At 38.4% G+C, this 22,910-nt stretch overlaps 1 protein-coding gene across 15 annotated transcripts in view; it reads right to left on the reverse strand.

Annotated features, from left to right (window-relative positions):
• Nucleotides 1-2,783: 2,783 nt before the first annotated feature.
• The window catches only part of cadpsa (Ca2+-dependent activator protein for secretion a), a 94,224-nt gene continuing 74,097 nt past the window's right edge, over nt 2,784-22,910 (reverse strand). For 8 of the 15 annotated variants that reach the window (XM_052569144.1, XM_052569142.1, XM_052569141.1 and 5 more), the window contains 9 exons: nt 20,954-21,109; nt 20,027-20,174; nt 19,509-19,523; nt 19,106-19,180; nt 18,778-18,861; nt 18,577-18,609; nt 15,968-16,075; nt 4,970-5,074; nt 2,784-4,013 (listed from right to left, as the gene is read on the reverse strand). In XM_052569144.1, the coding sequence (XP_052425104.1) occupies nt 3,846-4,013; nt 4,970-5,074; nt 15,968-16,075; nt 18,577-18,609; nt 18,778-18,861; nt 19,106-19,180; nt 19,509-19,523; nt 20,027-20,174; nt 20,954-21,109 (892 nt within the window). In that variant the 3' untranslated portion in view covers nt 2,784-3,845. The remainder of the gene's footprint in view (nt 4,014-4,969; nt 5,075-15,967; nt 16,076-18,576; nt 18,610-18,777; nt 18,862-19,105; nt 19,181-19,508; nt 19,524-20,026; nt 20,175-20,953; nt 21,110-22,910) is intronic. The other 7 variants (XM_052569149.1, XM_052569153.1, XM_052569145.1 and 4 more) reach the window with 1 other exon arrangement.

A 22,910-nucleotide genomic window follows, 5' to 3' on the forward strand; every position in this document is an offset into this window, starting at 1 on the left:
AATTATGACGACTTGAAATACTTGGTGAAAAGCACATCTGCATCTTTATTATAATTGTAAAATTAATCAGTTAACACAGCTGATTGCGACATGTTATGGAGTCTTGATTTATCGTAGCTCGCTTGAAGGGCGATCGTGTAGGAGAAAGGAACAGTGAGCTCTCAGCATAAGCCCATTCACAAGGCCAGATATGCCACACTTTATCCTCTGAGCCATTTCTGATTAAAGCAAGATGATGATTGTCATCTTCATCTCTCTTTGTCTCTCATTGACTCTCACCCTGACGGCGCTCCCATGAGCTGAACATAATGCGCGATTACTTCAAACATTAAGCTATTCATTTCACGGAAAAGATAAAAAATATATAATAATAATCAGGCCCGTTGTACCCCCGTCCTAATGCGGAGATAAGATGGTTGCAGCTTGGCTTTAAAAAAAATACATAAGAGGCTTTGAATTGTCCTTGTTGAAGGGATCTGACATCTACCTGTTTACTTAGAGGGTTTACTTAGAGACGCAAGCTGGCATCCAATCGCTCCACGCGCTCCTGAGAACAGTGTGCTCTGGCGCGTCATCGCACAATGACATCTGCTCGAGCAGGCAGGGTGAAATACGCACGCTGTGGGCCTCGAATCGAAACGTTTAAGTCTAACCAAACGTTGGCACACAAATGTAATCGTGTGCTACTTTGCGTCTGCGGTTTCTGTTTTTCATTTGTTCCGGAGGTCACACGCTGCGCTCGGAGCCGGGCCTCGCCTCGCATCCGCGTCTCATACACCCTCTCCCGCGCAGATGCGAGAGTGAACCTGGGGCCAGTTCTTGTTGCGCCGGTCAATTGGAGAATGTTTTATTTGGATACACTTATCGTTCCTATTTCCTAACCTGATTGAGGCTTAAAAGCCAAAGCAGCTCAGATCGTGCCAGAATAAATCTCCTTGCCCATTAATCTGTCGCAGGGTCCTCTCCCTCTCAAATTTGTTGCATTGCGGCAGGATTTATGAGGAAATTAAATGTATGATATCCGAGCCTCCTCTCACGGCGCTCTGCACTCGGCGACAGAGCATTTCTGTCCTCCTCTGTTGATTACAGTGAAATCAGCGCGAGAGTGGCGCCTCGGAGGAAGCTACATTCCCACAATTAGGTCACAGCGGCGGGCCACGGGAACATATTCTAGCGGTGGGCCTCTCTCATTTGTCTTTCCCTGCCCTGTGCCCCCACACCGAGCAACACGCCAAATTGTATCCGTGGGTTCGGATCGGAAAGAGTAAGGAGATGAAAAGGCAATTTCCATCTGCTAGTTAAAGCTCCTCCGTTTCTTTCTCTGGGTCTGAGTGCTGCATTATTTGCCCATAGTCTGTGCTCCAGGGGGTTAAATGAAACACTTCACCTCAGTTATACATAACAATTATGTGCCAGTGGACACTACCCGGTGTTATTCAACAAGATGACGTGTAAATTCTGAATGATGCATTATAGCTACTGTACGATCATCACTGGACCCTTAGACTATATCAAAAGAAGAGCAAAATATCATTTCCCAGCACGTCAAAAACACACCTTAAATTCTTAAATTCAGATAGTTGTACATGCCAAAGTACAGAATCAAATCACTGAGAGTGCTTCTTAAATTAGTGAGGGTGCTGTAACAATTGGCAATTTTTTTTTTTTTTTTAACACAGAAATATTAAGCAACGCAACTGTTGGTAATAGTAAAAAATATGTGTTGAGCAACAAACCTGTGTATTAAAATTATTCTGCAATATATTCTGCAGTAATGGCTTTTTTTCCATCAAAGGAATAAATTACATTTTAAAATATATTAAAATATAAAACATTTTTTTTTTTAACACAGAAATATTAAGCAACGCAACTGTTGGTAATAGTAAAAAATATGTGTTGAGCAACAAACCTGTGTATTAAAATTATTCTGCAATATATTCTGCAGTAATGGCTTTTTTTTCCATCAAAGGAATAAATTACATTTTAAAATATATTAAAATATAAAACATTTATTTTCAATTGTAAGATAATTTAAAAATATTACTGTATTTAATTGTATCAAATAGATGCAGCCTGTGTGAGCATAAGAGACTTCTTTCAGAACATTATAAAATTCAATTTGTCATCTTCCTTGGGACTCTTAATTTAAACATAAATGTATAGAATGTTAGAATTGGTTAGTGATATTAATGATGTTAGTGATACTAATTTATAGTTTTCACTTTGTGTTGTAATTCTTGTTTGGCATCAAAATGCGTTTTTCTCCTAAACAGGGATCATTGTTTTTCATCATCTTTGAGGACTTGTTTTCAAGCAGTCTATGTTCTAATTAAGATATCCCATCTTCATTTAATATGCCACGGTAATAATATCTAATCCCTTGAATTTATACTTACTGTCTTGAAGACCAGACTGATTTGTTTTGAAAATCTTACATGAAAAATGTTAATCTGGTTGAGAAGATCTGCCTTGGGACTGGTCTGTGTCATCTTTGGTCAGTCAATCTCCTTCTGTCCTGCAATATACTGTAGGCACTGAAGATGAACTATGACTTAATCCCAAAATGTTAATCTCAGATTTTTTTTTATTTATTTTTTTTTTTTTTTGGTGGGTGGGTGGGTCTGGGGAGAGGTTAAGTCATGGTTGAAATATTGTGTGCTTTACTGCAAGTACCGAATAAAGCCCGTGCTGTATGCAGGTTTTGCTTTTTTAGTGGGTGTAACTTTATTTATAACCAATAAAACATTGTGACCCTTACTGTTACTCATTTAAGAGCAAAAAAGTTTTGAGTTTGAATTGTTTTATTTTCCAGATTAGATTCTTGCATTCCAACTGTGGGTGTACATAAGGCCGACGCAAGATGAATCCACCGGTTACTTTCCACAAATTCAAAAGCTTTCGGATAAGATTTCTAACAATTGGGACATGCAGCTACTGCACAGAGGGGAATATAAAGCACTATATACACAAAACAACAGTGGCAATGATAAAAACCTGCAAGTGTTTAGAGGCTATCCGAACAGAAGGATCAGAAATGCTTTGTTGCAAAGAAACAAAAAGGATACAAACAATACTCCTCGTGATCCCACTCCCAAAATACAGAATAAATATATTTTAATTTTCTTTTTTAATTATGCATGGCTTAAAAACATAAAAAAGTATTGACGTCAGTTCAAGTATATCACAAATAAGCAATGGGATTATATTGCGTCTCTAAAATACAGCTACAAACATATCACCTTAACTAACTCGTAAAAAAAAAAAGGGGTCTCAAAACATTTTGGGTGTAAAACACATTGTGGATTTTTGACATGTTGTTGAAGTCAGCTGAATATATAAACATCTGAACAAGTTAATACAATCATGTCAGTTGGCCTACACTCCAAAAGAAACAAGGTCTATGCACAGTTATGTATACCATTAATGTATTTACAATACATTGAAGCAGCGCCATACGGATTTGCATTGAACAGGGACACGACGAGCATTATTCCTTACCATCTCACACAACATCTTTTACAAATGGTACGCCATATTGCTTAGAAACATTTAGAAATGAATTTCAGACATTTCACTTGCCCCCACCCCCCACCCAAAAAAACATCAAACAGTGTCAATTAATTTTAAGTTTGAGTAATATCTGTTTTTGTTTTTGTCATCTGAATTGAGATTTGTATTTTTTTCATTTAATTTTATTTGAATTTAGTCCCTTATTTGTCATAGAACATGACGTTAACATCCAGACATGTACGAGCGATGGACAGTGGTGTACATGCATCATTTTAGTCCACAATAAACGTGTCTGACCAAATTGTTCACACCTAATTGTCTCCATGCAGCAGGATCTAGTCATCTTCCTCATCGCTGTCCTTCATGGATATGCCTTGCATCCCTCCCTCTCTTACGGACGCTGTAGCCTCTTCTAGAATCAACCTGTTTCTCACTGTCTCATACATCTTGCTGTTCAGAGTGGAGTCCAACACACCTTGCAGTCGGAAATCACGATACTTTTTCTGCAAAAAAAAAAAAAGAAAAAGAGCATTTTAGGAATAGGTATGGGGCATCTAGCATGCGTGTTTAGTTATATAATCACTGAAGAATTTTTTCTTTTCATAAATCATTCTTATATGCTGTTGTGCTGCTCAAAATACATGTCTTATCAATGTTGAATAAAGTAGTTCTGATTGTTTTGTTTTTTCAGGTTCCTCTGAAAAGTCTATTTTCATATACAAGATGTCTTTACTGTCTTTTGATCAACTGAATACATTCTTGCTCAATAAAAATATTAATTTCTTAAAAAAGAAAGAAATTACTGACCCCAAGCTAGTCATAGTAAGTGAAAAAAAAATCTGCAACCCTGTAGCCTATAGGTTTTTTTTAATCGTATCAATATTTGTATTCAATTTTTATTCCTAAAAATAAAAACCATGCACATTCATGTCAAAAATGTTTTTGGTAACAGATATTGTACTCTATTTGTGGAAAGTTTCATCTAGTTGTTATTTTGGTTTTGTTGGAAATTTTAGATGAGGAAAACATGACAATGAGGCCTTCTTTATCCAGTACTAAACCTAATCAATGCTGGGGGCAATGAAGGGAAAAAAATCTGATATAGATCTAAAAAGAAACCAGCATCTGTGAGATATACCCACACACACACAGAGAGAGAGACACACACACCATATGAGGGCACAAAAATAAATGTGTAATGTCATACTATGAAATCCTGTTGATGTAAAAATCAAGCACAAGCGGAGGCTGCAGAGGAAGACCGCCTTCACTTGGCTGATCCACCTCTGAAATCTGAATCTGATTGGATGGCATGTGCATATTTTTATAGCATGTTTACAAGTACGGAGCTACAATTACTTCCTGCACACACTTGGGAAGTTCTGGATCTACAACTGTTCTGCAGTTAATTCAGATGCACTACCAACACTTTAGTGGTCAATAATGCTGTTGTTTTTACCTTTACAATTCTGATGAGGATTTTCAGCTGATACACATGCAACTGCAGGTCCATACGGTCTGTCAGCCAGGTTCCCAGGAGATTCATAGTGCTGGTGTACCATTGCTGAAACACAAATACATTGTTCTCCAGCGAAGACAGACACACATATAAATGCTGCCACACACAAACACAAAGGAGAACACATCTACAAAAGCACAAGTGTACGCAGTAGATATGTATCAAGAGAGCAGATAATGTGAATGAAAATCCTTTTAGTACAAGATCCAACAATACCCCCCAATCTGATCTAGCACAACTTTAAATCACCAATGACAAAGATAGACAACATATAAACTACCAGTCAAAAGTTTGGTATGATTAAGATTTTGGGCTCTAGAAACGTTTTTTTTTACGGTTTATTCTTAAATAAAATCTTAATTATTGACTTTTGACTGGTAGGAGTTTTCTTCTACTGAATTTGGCATCAAGTAAACTAGTTTCACTTGTAGAGGGGAGGAAAATGAATATGGCAGAACAGGCACTGCGAGCAAACTGGTGACATTACAAGGAGTGCTGTTCATAAAATAGGTCCCAACAAGCTCTGCCTTGGAGTAAGTCCTTCTGTCACAGCCATGATCCTCACCCAAAAGCTCCACCCAGGAACTGCTAATTGACAGTTTCAGATCCCATCAGCTGTCTCGTGTGCTGCTTTTGGACACTGATCATGAGAGATGTTGCCCATGTTAAGCCAGCCACAATCCTGCCCTCAGCCTGCGCTTCAGACGGTGGCACTTTCTGTCACATTGAGGGAGGAACATCCATCATTCCCAGCGGACATGTTGTCTTTACCGCAGTCACAATGAGCTCACTAATGTACCCGTGGCTCAGGGTCTTATTTTTTACGAGACTTCCTCTCTCTTAGTCTCAGAGTGTTGTTCTATATTTCTACTCAGTGAAACTCACTGAACTCAAAGTACCTCCTAAATAACCAGTGCACTTGGCTTTTGGGCTACAGATGTTGGACCGTGGGGAAGATCTTGTTTGAAGTCTAATTGATTAGTTATGATCGAGCTGTTCTGATGGTAATCTGAGCTGACTGAGTCTCAACGGTTTAGGAGCTGAGCAAATCGAGCCGGAGACACAGGAGATATGTCTTGGGTAACTGCAGCACATTTGACAGTTTACTTTTTATAGATCTTGGATGCAAAATCCACTTTGCTCCCACATTACGGCATTACAGTTCTGTTGGTGATGAACAAAAAAAAAAAAAAAAAAAAAAAACTTTCACCTTGTCAAAAGAAATTGAGTAGTAAACATAACAGAATTTGCTAAGCCAATTGTTCCAGTGGTTCCACCAGTTTAACACGCAATGAAGCTGTGGCCGAATAATCAAAGGGGTGTTTTAGGATTTTGTTAAAGTGGCCGAGCTTAGTGGCTTGTCCCTACAGTGAATCAGAACTTGGTGTTGCTCTGTGAGGGCTGGTGCTCTGTGCCTGTGAAAGATTGGGCAGGCGGGCCGCGATGGACCCCCACAGGGAGGCCAGACCTGGAGCAACTGCTCTCTCTCACACTCAGTCTTTCTCTCATGCTCACTCTGTTTCTTCTACATTTGCTCCTATTCTAGTGTGACCATCTCTGTCTTATATAATTTAAAAGGAATGACTCAGCCACAAATAAAAATACTGTCACCATTTACTGAAATTGTGTCAATCTAAACATGTATGATTGACTTTCTTCTGTGGAGCACAAAAGATAATGTTTTGAATATTTTAATGAATGTTTTGTTCCACAGAATAAAGAATGTTTGGAATTACTTGTAAATGATGACAATGTACAAGTAAATGATGATCATTAAAATTTTTGGATGAACAGTTTCTTTAAACTCATTACTAGGAAACCATCAATTCACTTAATGAGAAAAACAATATTTAAATGGGTCATGTGATGTGATTAAAAATTTTCCTTTCTCTTTGGAGTGTTACAAGCTCTTGGTGCATAAAGGAAATCTGTAAAGTTGCAAAGACTAAAGTCTCAAATCCAAATATATATTCTTTATACAAGCTAAGAGTCTACCACGCTTTCCTAAAATGCCTCGTTTAAACATGCCTCCGCATGTCTACGTCATGATGTGGGAAGATTTGCATAACACCACCCAAATGTTCATGCAAAGAAAGAAGATGTAACTTGTAATCTAGCTGTTGCCGCCACCGCCATGTTTTGGAGATGTTGTGTGTTTTGTTGTGAAAGTGAAACTCTTTTGTTTGGCCTTCCAAGAGAGGACACAACTACAAATTAGTGGTTTAACTCTGCTCAGGAACAGTTCAACCCAAATATTCACATGTGTGCAGTGCATTTTATGGAGGACGAGGACTGTTTCCTGTGAGAGTAGCCAATAATGCCGGTGTCTGTTTATATAAAGTTTAGCAGTTCCAACTTTGCAAGGACAGTCTGGCGCTTCTGATGCACAGTCTCTTAGTACATTTACATATTTAAATAATTTGCCATTGATGATTCAAACGAGAGTTTTGAGCAGTGTAGAGTAGTGCTTGTTGTTTGTCATTTTATGTTTATGCAGCCTGATACGCAATGCAATGCATAAAAAGACAGTATAGGTCATTATAATCAGTAAATATGTCCCCACTGGATGCAACAAATGCCTTGTTTATAATGGGTTTTATTGTTTTTGTCTTGTCGTGCCCGGGACACACGGCATCACAGTATGGTAGGGGGCGTAACATTTCCATCTCATGCTTGAGGTATTCGGCCAATCACAATGCACTGGATAGCTGGCCAATTAGTATGCACATCGCTTTTTAGATTAATGAGCTTTGTAAAAATCAATCTGTTTCAGAAAGACAGGACATAGTGGAGCAATATTAATGTACATTATGTGGATAATACTGAGGTTTTTTTTAAACTTAAACCGCATAAATACATTTCATTACACCAAATACACAAAATAATTTTCTTTTTTAGCAATATCATAAGACCCATTAAAAAAATGTAATTGCTACAATAATAATGTCGCAGTTCCACTCTATAGTCCCTGCTGCGGGTGCCAAATCAGATGGCGAATCATAATCAAATGATGCACAAGGCCAAGAAAGACATGTATTCGTACAGTATGTTCTGCTACATCAGTTCTTTAACTCATGGGAGACTCGTCCAGTAAGACCGTATCCTCTTGGTCTTGGTTGTGAAATGAACAGTGCTGGCAGTGGGACATTGTTCTGCTGTCAGCAGAGAAACAGAAGACTCTACAAGAGCGTATTATGTAGTGTGGCACTTTTTGGATATTGAGCAGCGGGAAGCTGGCAATAGTTGCTAGCCAAAACAGGAGTATCATGACTCTGAATGCATAATGAAAGAATCTGTGATCATCTAACGAGTTCCATCTGATATTGGAAAGCATGAGGGCTGCGTGTACACACGCGTGTGTGTTGGACATGTACGCTATGGTTACCGATACAACACACATGAACATCTGCAGGTCCCCCACACCTCTAGTGGGGAGTGCTGAAAGGCTGAGCGACCTCCTGCCCCCTGCCACACCACGCACATGCACAAGCCGTGCTCCTAAGCTTGCGTTCACACTCTCATCTTTGACATGTTACAGGAAGCCATAGCGCCTAGCAGGGGGGCAACAAAGAGAATTCAGTGTAAGGTTGCACATCCATCCACCCCCGTCACAGACACACACACACACACGCATGCGCGTTCACAACTCACTTTTATTGACTCCTGAAACACCTGAAGGCTAGCGGCTCCTATGTGAGGAGGACCAGAAGGAAGAAAGAGCTGGTAAGGGCCGAGCTCGGATTAGAAAAAACACACTCTTACAAAAGCAGGAATGCCGAGGAGGGGGCGGAGGCTCGGTGGGGGGTAATGGGGGGATTACAAGCAACCTGTGACTCTGCCTCTTTCTGCCCTTGCTGGTGGTAGTGGCTCTGTAAATGTGTGTGTGTGCCACTCGGCCTGCTCTCGGAGGCCTAGGCTGTTTGAGAAGCGATCTTGCTGGGACCCAGCTGTGTCTGCAATTAGCAGTAGGGATGGAATAATGATGGTTGTTAGCGCTGATGTTAATGCAAAGCGACAGGCCGGTGGAGATGAAAACAGGAGAGCGGTGCCTCCCCGTGCTTCCTGTCCTCTTTGCGATCCTCGCAAATCAAAATCGAGAAAATACCCCAAACAAAAAACACGAAAATCGAACGTCCAACCTTTCTCCTGGTACTCTTTGCGTCTTTGTCTGCATTAAATAGAGCCATGTCTCTCAGGCCAGCGGGTCGTTGGGCACTTGTCCTTCTTGCTGGTCAGCGAGTGAATCGGGCCCCTTGCCGGGCCAGAAAGGGAGGCCCCGGGGGCCGAGGAGTCTTTAAATCTGACTACAAGACATTATGCACTTAGGACAAAAGCTTGGGGTAATCCTACCTGCTTGCTGTTCACGGTCGCCACCGGCCCGTTATTGTACGCCTCATCCCTCCTGAGAGGAGGTCCATTGATGACTGAACTCAATTACCATGGTAACTCACACCGGTGACCCCACACCTCCCGGCGCTCGCTATCTCTCCGCGGCGGGACCCCGCGACCTTGCGGAAAAATAGTTGTGTAGGAAATACACGACCCCAAACGCAGTCCTCCAACACGCTGCTGCATTAATGTGTTCTCTCTTTCTCTCGCGCTCTCTCTCTAGAAATAGTTGCTTCTGAATGGTGGGATTGAAAATAAAATTTCCGACTCAGCAAGCGAAAGGGCTTCAAACTGCTCGCGATTGTGTTGTGGATACAAAGAGAACCCTGCTTAGGATTTACACGCCTCACCGGATCCTTAAGTGGAACAAGCCCTTACTGTTTCTGAGCAAGCTCTGCTACACTTTTAAGTGTCTCTAATGCCGTTTTTTGTGCGCAAATGAAGGAATAACCTACTGAACAGAACGGGGTCTGGAGCAATTTCTTGGAACGATCAAGCCGATCAAAAAGTATAATTGCAGGGACTGTATTTCAGCTACTGAAACCAGTGTTGTGCGTGACAGTGTCCAAACAGGGCCTTTCTTTAGAAAAGAAGGAGCTGGTAGAAATGAACTAAATGGCTGGAATTACAGCCTGTGATCGTGTCATTGAGTAAACACACAATGAAGAAAAAGGGGTGAAGAATAAAAAAGGAACGGGAGAGAGAGAGAGAGAGTTTGGTCCCAGGGCAAAGTGAGCCATTCTGCTCACAAAGGAACGCTTAGGGGAGGATTGAGCCGAGCAGGAATGAGGAGCATAACACTTGTGGGGTTCGGCCTCAATGGGGGGAACGAAATGGAATAAACCAGCGAGCACTTGAGAGCCCCGCGGTGCACCTGAATGGCTAAGGGCTGGGAGGGGGAGCGCAGAAGGTGAATGGGCTGCTTTTTGGGACCAATTTGTTTCTTTTCACCCTTTTCCCCTGCCTCTGTGCTGACAGATGTACAAAGGCGGACCCGCGCTGAGCCTCTCGTATACATGAACCCGCTAGCAGATGTCACTTTTGTCAAACAAGTTAATCAAACAAATGCCACCATACCTCACTTATATGTCATGGGGAGAGCAAGTGATGGAGAGAGAGCCAATAGACAGCTAATAGAGCCAGTTGAGAGCCACGGCGCTCAAATACACTTCTTCTGCTGTGCGTTTACTTTGCTAAAATCTCTAGCCGATAGTGTTGTTGCTGCCGGTTTATTCAGATTAGCCTCGGTTCACAGTAAGCGACAAAGAAAGCATTTCGGGCTCTGTAATTATCAGAAACCTGAACCGCTAACATCTGCCCTGCATTCTGAAAGAGCCAAACCCCTTTAACATGTTTTGAACAGTATCTGTGAAAGGACCTGTTGGGTCCCTTTTAGTCTTTTTTCCCCATACTGACCTACTAGTGTTCAGATTATTCATCTAAAGCTCCGTTTTGAATTGGTTTACCTCTAAAATAAACGGATTAACTGGGGAGAAAAAAACAATAAGCACACATCCGGCTCCCATATCGCATGATTTTCTAAACGTAATCAGAGGCAACACATTTTTGGTTGTTGTTTTTCGGGATATCACAGTCAAGAATAAACAAACCATTTGCCTAACAAAATTGTTGTGATGGGGTTAAACTCGATAAAAATGTTTAAGAAAATGTGCTTTTTCTTTTCAAAAACATGTTTTCTGCGTGTTTGTGGATCAAAGTGTTATTTTGTAAAACAACAAAATGCAACGCAAAAGAAAAAATACAAAACACAAAACAAAATGAAATTCAATTAAAAATACACAAATGTAAAAAAAAAACGAAATTAGAAATACATTTTATGATTACAACCTTGTTTCATTGTTTCAGTTTTTCTTTCTGTTTTTCTTGGACCACAGAATGCACAGCATTAAGTTTGTGTGCTAGCTAAAGTTGATTAAACTGTTCACTTGGGTCAGCTTGACCTGCAAAGTGGTTAAGTGTCCCAGACAGTGAAGTGGTATTACAGGTCTGTGAAATGCAACAGAAGCAGAAGCTCAGTCTAAACCCGCCTTGTTTTCCAGTATCTCTAACCCTTCATGTCTCCCTTGCAGTATCCAGCAGCAGAATGATTAAACCGTATTAACCGTCACCATAAAGTGCAATCTCGACGATCTGATAACTGCCAAGGTCAACGGGAATACTTCAAATCAATCAATGAGGATAGGCCGCAATCTCTTTCAGAAGCAGATTAAGTGTATAATTGACGTGTGTAATCTGCCGTGTATCCGAGTCTCTGCTGGCACTCATACACGCATGCATACGTACACACATACACACACTGAAGAGCCGGGGGAGGACAGAGGTATCAGTGAAGCACTGGATTTGGAGATGGCTTTTTTTAATCAATGATCTATGCGCTCCGCCCCAATCTGACAGATGAGCCCTCACGTTAAGCACAGCTGCCTTAATCCTACTCTCCTCAGCTGTTCTTTCAAGAACTAGCAGGCTGGCGGAGTGAAATAAATTAATTTTCTCTCCCCCCCGCCCTCATCCCTCCCTCTCCCTTCCTATCCCTCTCTCTGGTCCTCTTTCATGAACTTAACAAACTTTATCCATCCACTGGCAAATGATTCGGCTCTTAGGCATCTTGTATCTGGTATCTGGCCTTATTAAAAATCAGCATCTTCCCAGAACTAACGAATATTACAACAGTCATTTGTCACAACAAGCTGCTTGGAAGTAAAATGAACTTAAGAAATATTTTTATGTATTTAATTTTTTTAATATAAAATGTTGTCAAATTAAGAAATGGTAAGAGATTTGCTAGATCAATTAATTAAATTATGATTTAAATATACATATACATATACATATATATATATCATAATTTTATTAATTGATCTATTTACTACAAAATTTAAACCTCAGAAATGTATTATTTTAAATAAAGTAATAAACTCATCTTATTAGCAAAATCATCAATTTGAAATTCCAAATAATTACTAGTATTATTTTACACATCATCCTTTTATGAATATCACTGGACTACAATTTCATCAGTTTTTTGGTTGTTTTCATTTTCCATACCCAATCCCATATGGTCGCTTTTCTCTGCATTATGAAACGCTGTTATGAAAGCAGAGCACAGCCATATTTTGAATTAGTCAAACAGCAAATATAATCTTCTTATTCCAGCCAATGTGCCATCTCTGTCTGTGAGAAATCAGCATCCTTGACCCCAATTAACCCAAGCTTAGCGTGGGCCACATAAACTTCAATATGAAAACCAGCCAAGAACAACTAAGCAATTATACTAGACCCACCAAACAGATCATTTCAAAGCGGATTATTTAAAACAATCAAAAAAAAATGAAAAGTGTAAAAGGGGAGGAAGCCATCAAGAATATCCTGACTATTGGAGTCAAAATAACAAGTGAAAGCAACATTTTGGCTGATTCAAAAACAAAAAGGGAAATCACACAATACAACATGAATGACGAAGAAAACAGCCCTTGTAGTGATTGCAACGCCGTCCAAAATAAATTATCTGGCTCTTTCATTACTAATCATTAACATGTTTATAAAAGTTGGGAGAAACTATTTTTTTTTTCAATCTCACTGCCAAGTCTGAATAAACCTGAAAAGATGAACAGACATGTATTACATTTTATAGTGACCCCTGCAGAATCTATTCCTTCATTTTTTTAATATTTTTATGTATAAATGTGTTGTAAATTTCCTGGTATCAAATCTATTTTTCCAAATCAGCAAAAATGGATAGAATAAAAAGAACTTACACACATACGTGAAAGGAGGGGAAGGAGGGGGCTGCTGTTCTTTTAAACCCATTTAATTAGTGCCATCGATACTATAATCTCCTCTATATGTCTTTTTTTATAACGAACTGAATGTCATTTTTAAATAGGGTAAGTGTAGCAGGTTTAAAACAACAGCATGTGGTGTTATGGCTCATTGTGGAGGATGTTATGACATCTTTAACAAGTGAAATGACAAAGTAACAAGAAAACATTTGAGCAGGTTGCCTGGAGCCCCCGATAAAGAGCGGTGCTATTTCAATGGCTGTTTAGCATAACAGTGAGGACCAGAGTGTGCGTGTTAGCGTGTGTGAGATGGAGTGAGCGTGCATGTGTGTATGCATGCACACATGTTGTCTTTCTCAACTAACTATGGAGGCCCGATCACTTGAGCGGGAGGAGAGGGGAGATGTGTGCCATGCGTGCCCATCTGGGTTTAACGGCGGTGGGGTGGGAGGTGGGGGAGTGTGGGCTGGTTGGCTGGCTGTGTGGATGGATGTGTGTAAGTGCATGTAGGAGCTGAGTCTCTGGGGACATGGGCCATGCTAGTAGATGTACAAAGGAAGATTATTTGACTCTGAATAACGCCACTTGGCATAATGTGACAAAAACAACTTGACAGGAAGGATAAGTTTCATTTTGGTTCAGGCGCAGAGAGAGAGAGAGAGAGAAAGAGAGAGAGAGCAAGAAAAGAGGTGGAAAAACAAGAAAGGAAAATGGAGAAATGGAATGAGAGGGTAGGAAAGACAAGGCAGATGGCATCTTTTCCTTGTTTGCATTCAAGGAAATGAACGCTAATGCACAATGCAGATGGAAAAGAAGCAACACCATATCATTCCAAGCGAATGAATAAAGAAATGAACACAGGATCTTTTCAGACACCCTCCAGGAGGGGAGAAAGAAGTCAAGTAAAACCAGGACAAGCTACAGTAGCATACAGCAGCAGATTCACTCGAAAAACCAGAGCTCATATGTTTCAAGCATCTCATAGTAAGACTACTGATCCTGGGTCAGTGAAACTCAGCGACGGACCATGATCAGGATTCTTACTTGAATTGTACACATATGATACGAGGAGCCATATTCATAAAGCTTTTCAGAGCGGGAGTGCTGTTTTCAGATCAGTTTGTCCTGAGTTCGCAAGGAGCAACGTCAAGGAAACGGACAGGAAATCTGATCCCAGACTGGCACTCCCGTTCTGGCTTTCTTTCTGAATATAAACACAAGTCTTTAGCCACACAATGCAAACACACCTCTCCAACAACACACACTTAACAAACTGGTCTACAGACAGCACAAAAGGATTATAACCAACATGATGGCCCTGGCCATCTCTTAAGACTTGTTCTCCATTGTGTGCCCTCCCCTTCAGTGTTACTTATTCAACTCCTCTTTCTTTCCTTTTCTTTAAGCCTTTATCACAATAAGCTCAAGGTTTGGAGGGCTTCTCTCTATTTGGATCTCCTTAGTAGGAGATTTACTCCGGAAATAGGGCAGTTGCCTTTGTAAGACCCCCCGCCCCAGCTAAAATGAACAAAACAATATCCATCACACTCTGATGGTTTTAGCATGTCCAATTTGTTTGGTTTCCATAGAAGTCCTAAGAGGGCATGCATTAATTTTTCCACACATTTTCATGATCTTGACATAACAAAAGTTGCTTTCTTGGAGATGATGAGAAAAAAGGGACATTGTAGTTGGAATATTTGTTTTTAATCTCCAAATGGAGATGTGAAAAAAGAAAATGTGTAAATAAAATGTACTTCAAGATTTTAAGAAAACATCATATGTACACTACCATTTCTAAAGTTTGGTCTGTAAGATTTTTTCATATTGCTCACCAGGCCTGCATTTGTTACATCAAAATATTGTAAAAATAAATAAATAAATAAATAATAAAAATGTAAGTACATGTTTTCTGTTTTAATAAATTTTAACATGTAATTTATTCCTGTGATGCAAAGCTGATTTTTTTAGTAGCCATTACTCTAAACTTCAGTGTCCTTCACAAATCATTCTAATATGCTGATTCACTGCTCAAGAAATTTTTTTCTTATTATTAATGTTGAAAGTAGGTACATTATAAACATTTCTAGATATTACAAATGTCTTTGCTATCTAATTTGATACATTTATTCCGTTCTTTCTGAATAAAATGTGTTTCTTTTTTGGCTTTTTCTTATTGACCCCAAACTTTTGAACAAAAGTATATGTTGAGATCTTAGAGGGAATTATTATTATTTTTTTGTTATGTCGAGATCTACTCTACTGTTCTCTTCTTTGAACCGCTATTCTTAACAAGTAGAACCTTTAATCAAAGATCTGTAATTACTTTCATAACATAGCTACGTCTATGTAGTCATCTGTTGATTCTCAGTTTCTATCTTTGATTGCAGTGTGTTGTAGGTTGCTTGAACTGCCTTAACTCACATCTGCATGCCCCTTTGTGTGAGAACACATCTTAAGATAATCCTCCTCCAGAATATTGCACTAGGAGTAACGAGCAGAGCAAAGGGAATATTACAGCCAGAACATTCAGGAATGCACACAGCACTGCAAACCAGAGAGGAAAGGTTAAGCCAGAGAAAGCAGTGCAAGAGATAAAGTTAGAATCAAAGGGTAAAAGATAGAGAAATTAAGTAAAAAAGAGAGAGAAGCAGATCTCAAAATGTGACTTATCCCTCCTAGCTAGCTGTTATGTCACATTTTGGAGGGCCTACCCCCTTCACAGAGGGAGAAGACTGCCATTACTTACATCAAACAACCTTTCTATATACATCTCCTCATTGACCTTGTCCCGCAAGACATCCTGAGAGTGGCGAACGAAAGTCACATAGCTGTCTGCAACATCCATCCCAGGTTTCTGCAGATGAAAGAAAGAAAGAAAGAAAGAAAGATGTTTTACCGCTTAATGTAATTTTAATATTAGCATACAATTCAGCTCAAACCCAAACATTTTGAGGGGCCTATATATGCAGCATCCAAAACATCATGGAGCCTGATTGGTGACAGATTCAGAACAATCTAGACTCAACTACAACAGGTTTAATTACACCTAATAATTTTCAGTATTGACTGAAATATGTTTTATAATCAACACTCACTGCAATCTTGGATATGTTCAAAATGATGTAGATGCAACCATAATCAAGATGCTTACATTTAAAAAAAAAAAAAAATAAATAGTTTACCCTATAATGTTCTCCAAGATGTAGATGAGTTTGTTTCTTTATCAGAACAGATTTGGGGAAATGTAGCATTATATCACTTTCTCACCAATGGATCCTCAGCAGTGAATGGGTGCCATCAGAATGAGATTCACAAATGCTGATACATATGCTGGAAACATATATATAAATAATAAACAAGTAATCCACACAACTCCAGTCCATAATGTCTTGTATAATGAAAAGCTTCATGTTTGCAATGAACCATCTATCCATAATATTGCTTTCTCCAATTAAAAAAAAAGAAGAAAAGAAAATTAAAAAAAATCAGGAGAGATATATGTACATATCAAGCACTGTTTACAAGCATAAACAGTTCTAAACATATAGGCTATACTGGCGAATCGTATTGTGAGAGGACAACAGGGGATACACTTCGTCACTGGATGAAACTGATATTTTGGCCAGAAGTGACATTTTAAAGTTAAAATGTCTAGAAAATATGTTATTTAAATCACTCCTCACAAGACAGTAATTATTGGACTGGAGTCATGTGGATTATTGTGATTTTTTAATCAGCTGTTGGATTCTCATTCTGATGGCACCCATTCACCGCAAAGAATCCATTGACAAACAATTGATGTAATGTTAAATTTTACATATCTGTTCTGTTGAAAAACAGTACAGTACAGTACATCTTGGATGGCCTTGCAGGGCAAGAAAATGATCTAATTCCTTTAAAATTCTATCAGCAGTTTATTAGTTTTTATTATGGAGAACGTTCAGTAAGTAATTTCAACAGGAATTGTTGCAATCTGGAATTTCACATGAAAATGAAAGATTTTAATCGGTTAGTCATGCAATTTTGTCACATTGTCAATCAGAAAACTACATGGTTTAAAAATGACTTCTGTGCTTCATACATTGCTTCACTGCCTCTACACTAATTTCACTTACATCTCTAAACTGAAATCTGTATTCTTATGCCAATCTAACGTTCATGGTGGTTTTGCTTTGTACAGGAGCAAATCTATTGTCAGATTGTATTTTATCTGACAAGCAGACAAAAAACTGTTTTCTTTCTCATTTTCTTAGACGATTAATAGTCAAAACCTGAGGTGTGCAAAATGAGCTGTCATTGTCAAAGTCTGAACAGACCGGCAGGAGAACAATGTTATTTGATTAATAAGATTCTATTCAACTAAACAGCAAGTGAAAAATCAACCCAGAGTAAATCTTCTGGGGTGTTCTGCCCCCCTGCTCGGCCTCAGAGGAGAATTAAACACTTCCTTTGCCAGCAGGCAAATGAAGGTCATCAGAATTGGTAATTGTCAGACGCTGTAAATTAAACTTACTTCACACATCTATGGGTCCTTTCAAAGGGTGCAAATAAGCAAGTTTGTCAGACATAATTTTATTTTGTGTATTAAGCAAACAATTACCATGGAAACATAAGATTTGCTAACCCTCAGATCATCAGCAGAACGATAAAGAAAGACAGCGAGAGGACGCTTCCGGCATTCATTGACAGGGTTTTAATTTAAAAGGCCTCGCGTCGTGACCAAACGTGTTGACAGTTGAAGGAAACTCAGTGATGTGATGCTGAATGCAATGAGTTGGACCCAGCGGCATCTTCACAACGGGCTTTTGTTGCACAACACACACATCGCACAGTCTGCTGCAGAGGGGAGAGCTTCACAGAGACCACTCTCTCCCACATACATATGAATGGCCATTTGGGGCTAAGAGATGGCCATCTGCACAGCAGGACATGGTAATTATTAGCCGTATCTTAAAGCTGTTACAAATCTTCTGAAAACAAAGCGTAACTTACTATTAATGAATTATCCAAACTATCATGCTTCTACTATTGAGGTTTCACATTATTTTTCTAGTAGGTATTATTAGCTGTTCAACACAGCATTTTGTCCTGTATGATATTGCAAACTCTTTTTTTACCATCTTATTTTAATGTATTATCTTAATTAAGTATATACTGGTTTGTAGTGTAAACAGTTTTACTATTTACTGCACTTAACTGCTAATGAAGTCTTGCACATTCACATTCGTGGTTAATGAAGTCTTACATATTCACACAAAATTGCTTACTTTCACATTTAAAAATAAGGTGGATAAACAATTAACTGTTTGATTGATAAATCAAATGAGCATCAGTAAAAATCCTGTTGTCACTTACAGGTACGTCCACATATTTTGAAGCAGCTTTTACCTACAAATAAAAGGGACATAACAATTTAAATTAAAATAATATAAAAAATATTTTACTAATACAATACTGAGGATTGCAAATTTTTAAGATAAGAATAAATGCAAATAATGCATTTTGAGTGAAAACATCTTGAGTTTGTTAATAAATTAAGCCACTATTTGTTCTTACTGTAAATGACAGGAAGGAGGAAAAAAGTGTGCCTTCATCATAACGTGACAACTTTGCCAGAACACTCTCTAGGATCACAACAAACTGCAAGACAGAAATAAAGAATAAAAAACAGAACACATTGCCTTTTTAAAAAATGCTAAATTATCATAATTGATCATTTTAATGCTATGAATTTCAAGAGATTTATTAATGAACAGAAAACAAGAAACAGTATGATTTACAAAATAAATGTCTGCTTTTACTGTTTCACTTATCCTTTTTAATAAAGCAATTGTATGTAGATATCAAAACATAATTTAGGAATATTGTGTTCCTTAAATGCTACCTTTGCCACGACTAAAGTAATCATCTCTTTCACCGTCTCCTCGATGAGATCGTCTATTTGTGAGTGGTACTGTCTCTGGAAAAGAAAGACATAATGAGCAGAAATCGCTGTTTGGTGGTTTTCACCTGGGACAATCTGTGCAAACTCAATCTCTTTGTCTCAGTTTACCCCATATTAAATATGTCTGGGTAATTAATTCAGTTCAGATCATTACCTGTCTCAAGATGCTACGGATATGAGATGTCTCACTTCTAGCACATGTATATTCAGAAGCAGCTATCACATATGGTAATATAATCAAAACAATTTAAGTGTCACAGGACTGGGGGAAACTGCGAGGATTGCTAATTATACCTTTGGGACATAAAGGTGAGAATTCAATTGAATTGTTAGCCACACTTACCCATTCTCTAACAAACTTTCACAAGATTGAGAAAAGGGATGAAAAGAAAGATACAGCAGACAAGGTGACAGTGACAATTAGAGAGCAACAGAGAGAAAGAGAAAACGTCTCATTCCAGAACAGAGTCAAATTAAATTAAAATTCAGAAACAATGGAAATTTGCCATGCTGGTGAATCATTCAGATCTACAGCAGTAAATGCATATTTGCAATCATAGATAATACGTGTGCATATACATTTTAAAACCCTGTTCAATTCACATATAGCTGCTGTATATATTATAGGCTGGTGCATATAATGAATACATGCAATTCAAAACACTACAGAATATTGGATTTTACAATGAAAATTGATAGTTAAGCTAAGATGCATGCTGATCAGCACATTATGAGGGTGCTGTACTAGAAAAATTGTGGCAGAGAAAGTGCATGTTTGCAATGATGAGAAAGATAGAGAACATGAGAAGTGTATAAGAATGTAAGTGAGAACAGAAAGATACATTTGTTAGTGTTGTCTACCTCTTGGCTGAGCTCCATGGCACACAGTTTGGCCGATTGGGCCTTGGCGTCCACCATGACGTTGAACATGGTGCATATGGACTGGGGGACGCGGAAGTCTGTAGTGCGTGGACTCTTCTGCAACTTCACCTCAAAGGCTGCTCTGGTTCTGAAACAACACAAGGGACATCAAATTCTGATTGGTTGCTTTGGTCATTTACAATGGTGTAGGATTGTCAAAAAAAAAGAAAAAAAAAGGAAACAAGACAAAGTATATTTTCAGTCTGGAAGTAAACTAATCCTTTAAACTCTCATTAGCTACTGGCATTCTACGTAGCACATAGTAGATAAATATAGGCAATATATATATATAATATATATTACTGAGTTGCAGCAACGGATCTGAATAAATACATAAATAAAACACACAAATTATTATTATTATTTTTTTTTTTTTTACATTTTTAGCATAATAAAACTTCCTTGTGTAGATGGAAGAGAAAAAGCAATGGGTTATTTTACTTGTTAAGCCAGATTGGCTGAATCAGCAAATTACCAAGACATTGCATACAACAGTTTCTTTAAGTACTTCAAATCACGTCTTTACTCACAGCAAGAATGACAAAGAGTTTATTACAACTTAAGAGTGACTGGAAGAATGCAGCTAAGAAGACGTCCTGCTTGACATCCTCAAACCGGATTACAAATGTGGGCCTGCATACTGAAAATCAGCCAGCCCTTTTTCTGTTATTCAAATGGTAAAGCCAGCAGATTTGACAAAAACAACTACATTGCTTATATGTTTACTAAAGTGTACTTAATAAGTGAATTGAGTATGTAATGTGGTGTCAAAATAATTTATATATACGTGTGTGTGTGTGTGTGTGTGTGTGTGTGTGTGTGTAAATGCTGCTTAAAACAGTTTTGGCCAATGCTTTCAAATCTCACCTTTTTACACAAGACTCGATCATGTCACTTGACATGAGTTTGAGTCGACTCTCCAAGTGCTTGGCAAACTCTTCTTCTGGCCAGTGCAGGTCTCTGATGAATGTCTGCAGTGCATCCAGCTTCCAAAACAAGTCTTCTGATGTCCCTGATCCATTACTGCCAAAACCAGGACATGAGTCAGAGATATACATTTAGTTATTTTAATCAAAGCTGTATATAGAAAGGGAAAGCTCCAAGGTCAGGAAGTAGGAAGGTCAGGGGGGTTTCAAGTGCACACTCCAGGGTGACACATTCAGTTTTAGTTATTTTTATCACTTCCCAATTGCTGCAGAGGTGCTCTGATGGCTTCAGATCAACCTCATTGGCAATTGTTCAATGGAAAAAAATAAATAGTTAATCCTAAAACAAAATGATATCCAGTCAGGACTGGTTGTTTGAGTACAGGAAAGATAAAACATGCAGAATGATGTCAAAGGAGAATTTCAAGTACACAAGGCTGTATGTGTATGAAGTGACAGGAGAAGCTACAGTCCCAGACTTTCAACTGATCTGACTAAAGGTGTAGATCTGTGTGGATGGAGCCAATTTTAAGGCCACATGATCTGAAGTGAATGAAGAATGGATCATAGAAGAAAACAGAGACTGACTCTCACTCCATTTCTTACAGCCTGAGTGTGAGTCCTCAAACAGCCAGCAGCCCAAGGCATCTTCAGTGGAAACATATTTTTAGATCGACTAAATCAATGAGAGCTTCACACTGAAGCCAGATTTAGTTAGAAGACTCTGTAGGAGCTTTCACACTTGATTCATTTATACTCAATTCTGCAAAAATGTGTTCTCAGTCTCAACAGACACTCACATACAGCAATAGGATACATATTTCTACACACCCTTCTACTTCTGAATGTGAGTGTCTGTTGATAAATAAAAACAAATAAATAAATAAAAATACCTGACCAAACTATACTTACTATATATGATTTTTTAACAAATGTGTTGCTATTATATATATACTATTATATTACTATTTACAATTATTACTATTATACTATTTTATATATATATTTATATATACACACAATGATTCTCAATTAATATGGATTAATAAAAAAAATATATATATTTTTTATTACATGTTATACTGAAACTGTTGTGCTGATAATATAATTTGAAATGAAAATGATGACAACATTTTGAAATTCAAATTTTAAATAAACAACAAATTAAATAAACAAAAGGATACTCTTTTAAAATAAGGAGTCATCATGTGAAAAACACCAGAAATGACTGTTGTGAGAAACAGTGCAGTTTGGGTTTCTCACACAACCAGCCCTTTTAAAGTCTTATATTTGGTTTCTACTGAAAGCAGATGCCTGTTTCTCTGAAGCTTATTTATCATTTCAGACTATTGTCTTTCACACTGTAGATGAGGGAAACAGGAGAGGAGGAAAAATGGGATGGAGGATGATCTTCCTCAGTATTCCCATCCTGACACCCTAAATATATAAAACAGGCTACAGGTGGAGTGCTACTACTCTAGGAACCATTACCTATTAAACACAGCAAGAGGAAAGAGAAAGGACAACTGTATCCTGCTCTATTGTAATAGAAAAAGGGAAAGGAGGAAGATGTTGGAAAGATACATGATGTTAAAGCAGCATCTTTTATTCATGCCCAGAAACCATGAGCATCTAACCCTTTGACCATGTTATTGCAAATAATTTTGCTAAAGGTGAAGTGTGTAATTTCTGTGCTACTTGCGGCATCAAACAAAACTGTGATCTTTTTGTTTTAGTGGCTGAAATTCACAACATTGGCTCAGCCAGTGGATTGAGTTTGGGACAGGGCTGAACAAAGACGTCTGAAAATGCTTTTATGTTGACTTGACATTTATGTGTCCACACAGAAAACATTAGAACCATCCGTCCAAAATACCTTGGCAATCAAGCAGCAATAT

Source organism: Carassius gibelio, chromosome B11, assembly GCF_023724105.1.
Source record: "Carassius gibelio isolate Cgi1373 ecotype wild population from Czech Republic chromosome B11, carGib1.2-hapl.c, whole genome shotgun sequence".
NCBI classification, from domain to species: domain Eukaryota; kingdom Metazoa; phylum Chordata; class Actinopteri; order Cypriniformes; family Cyprinidae; genus Carassius; species Carassius gibelio.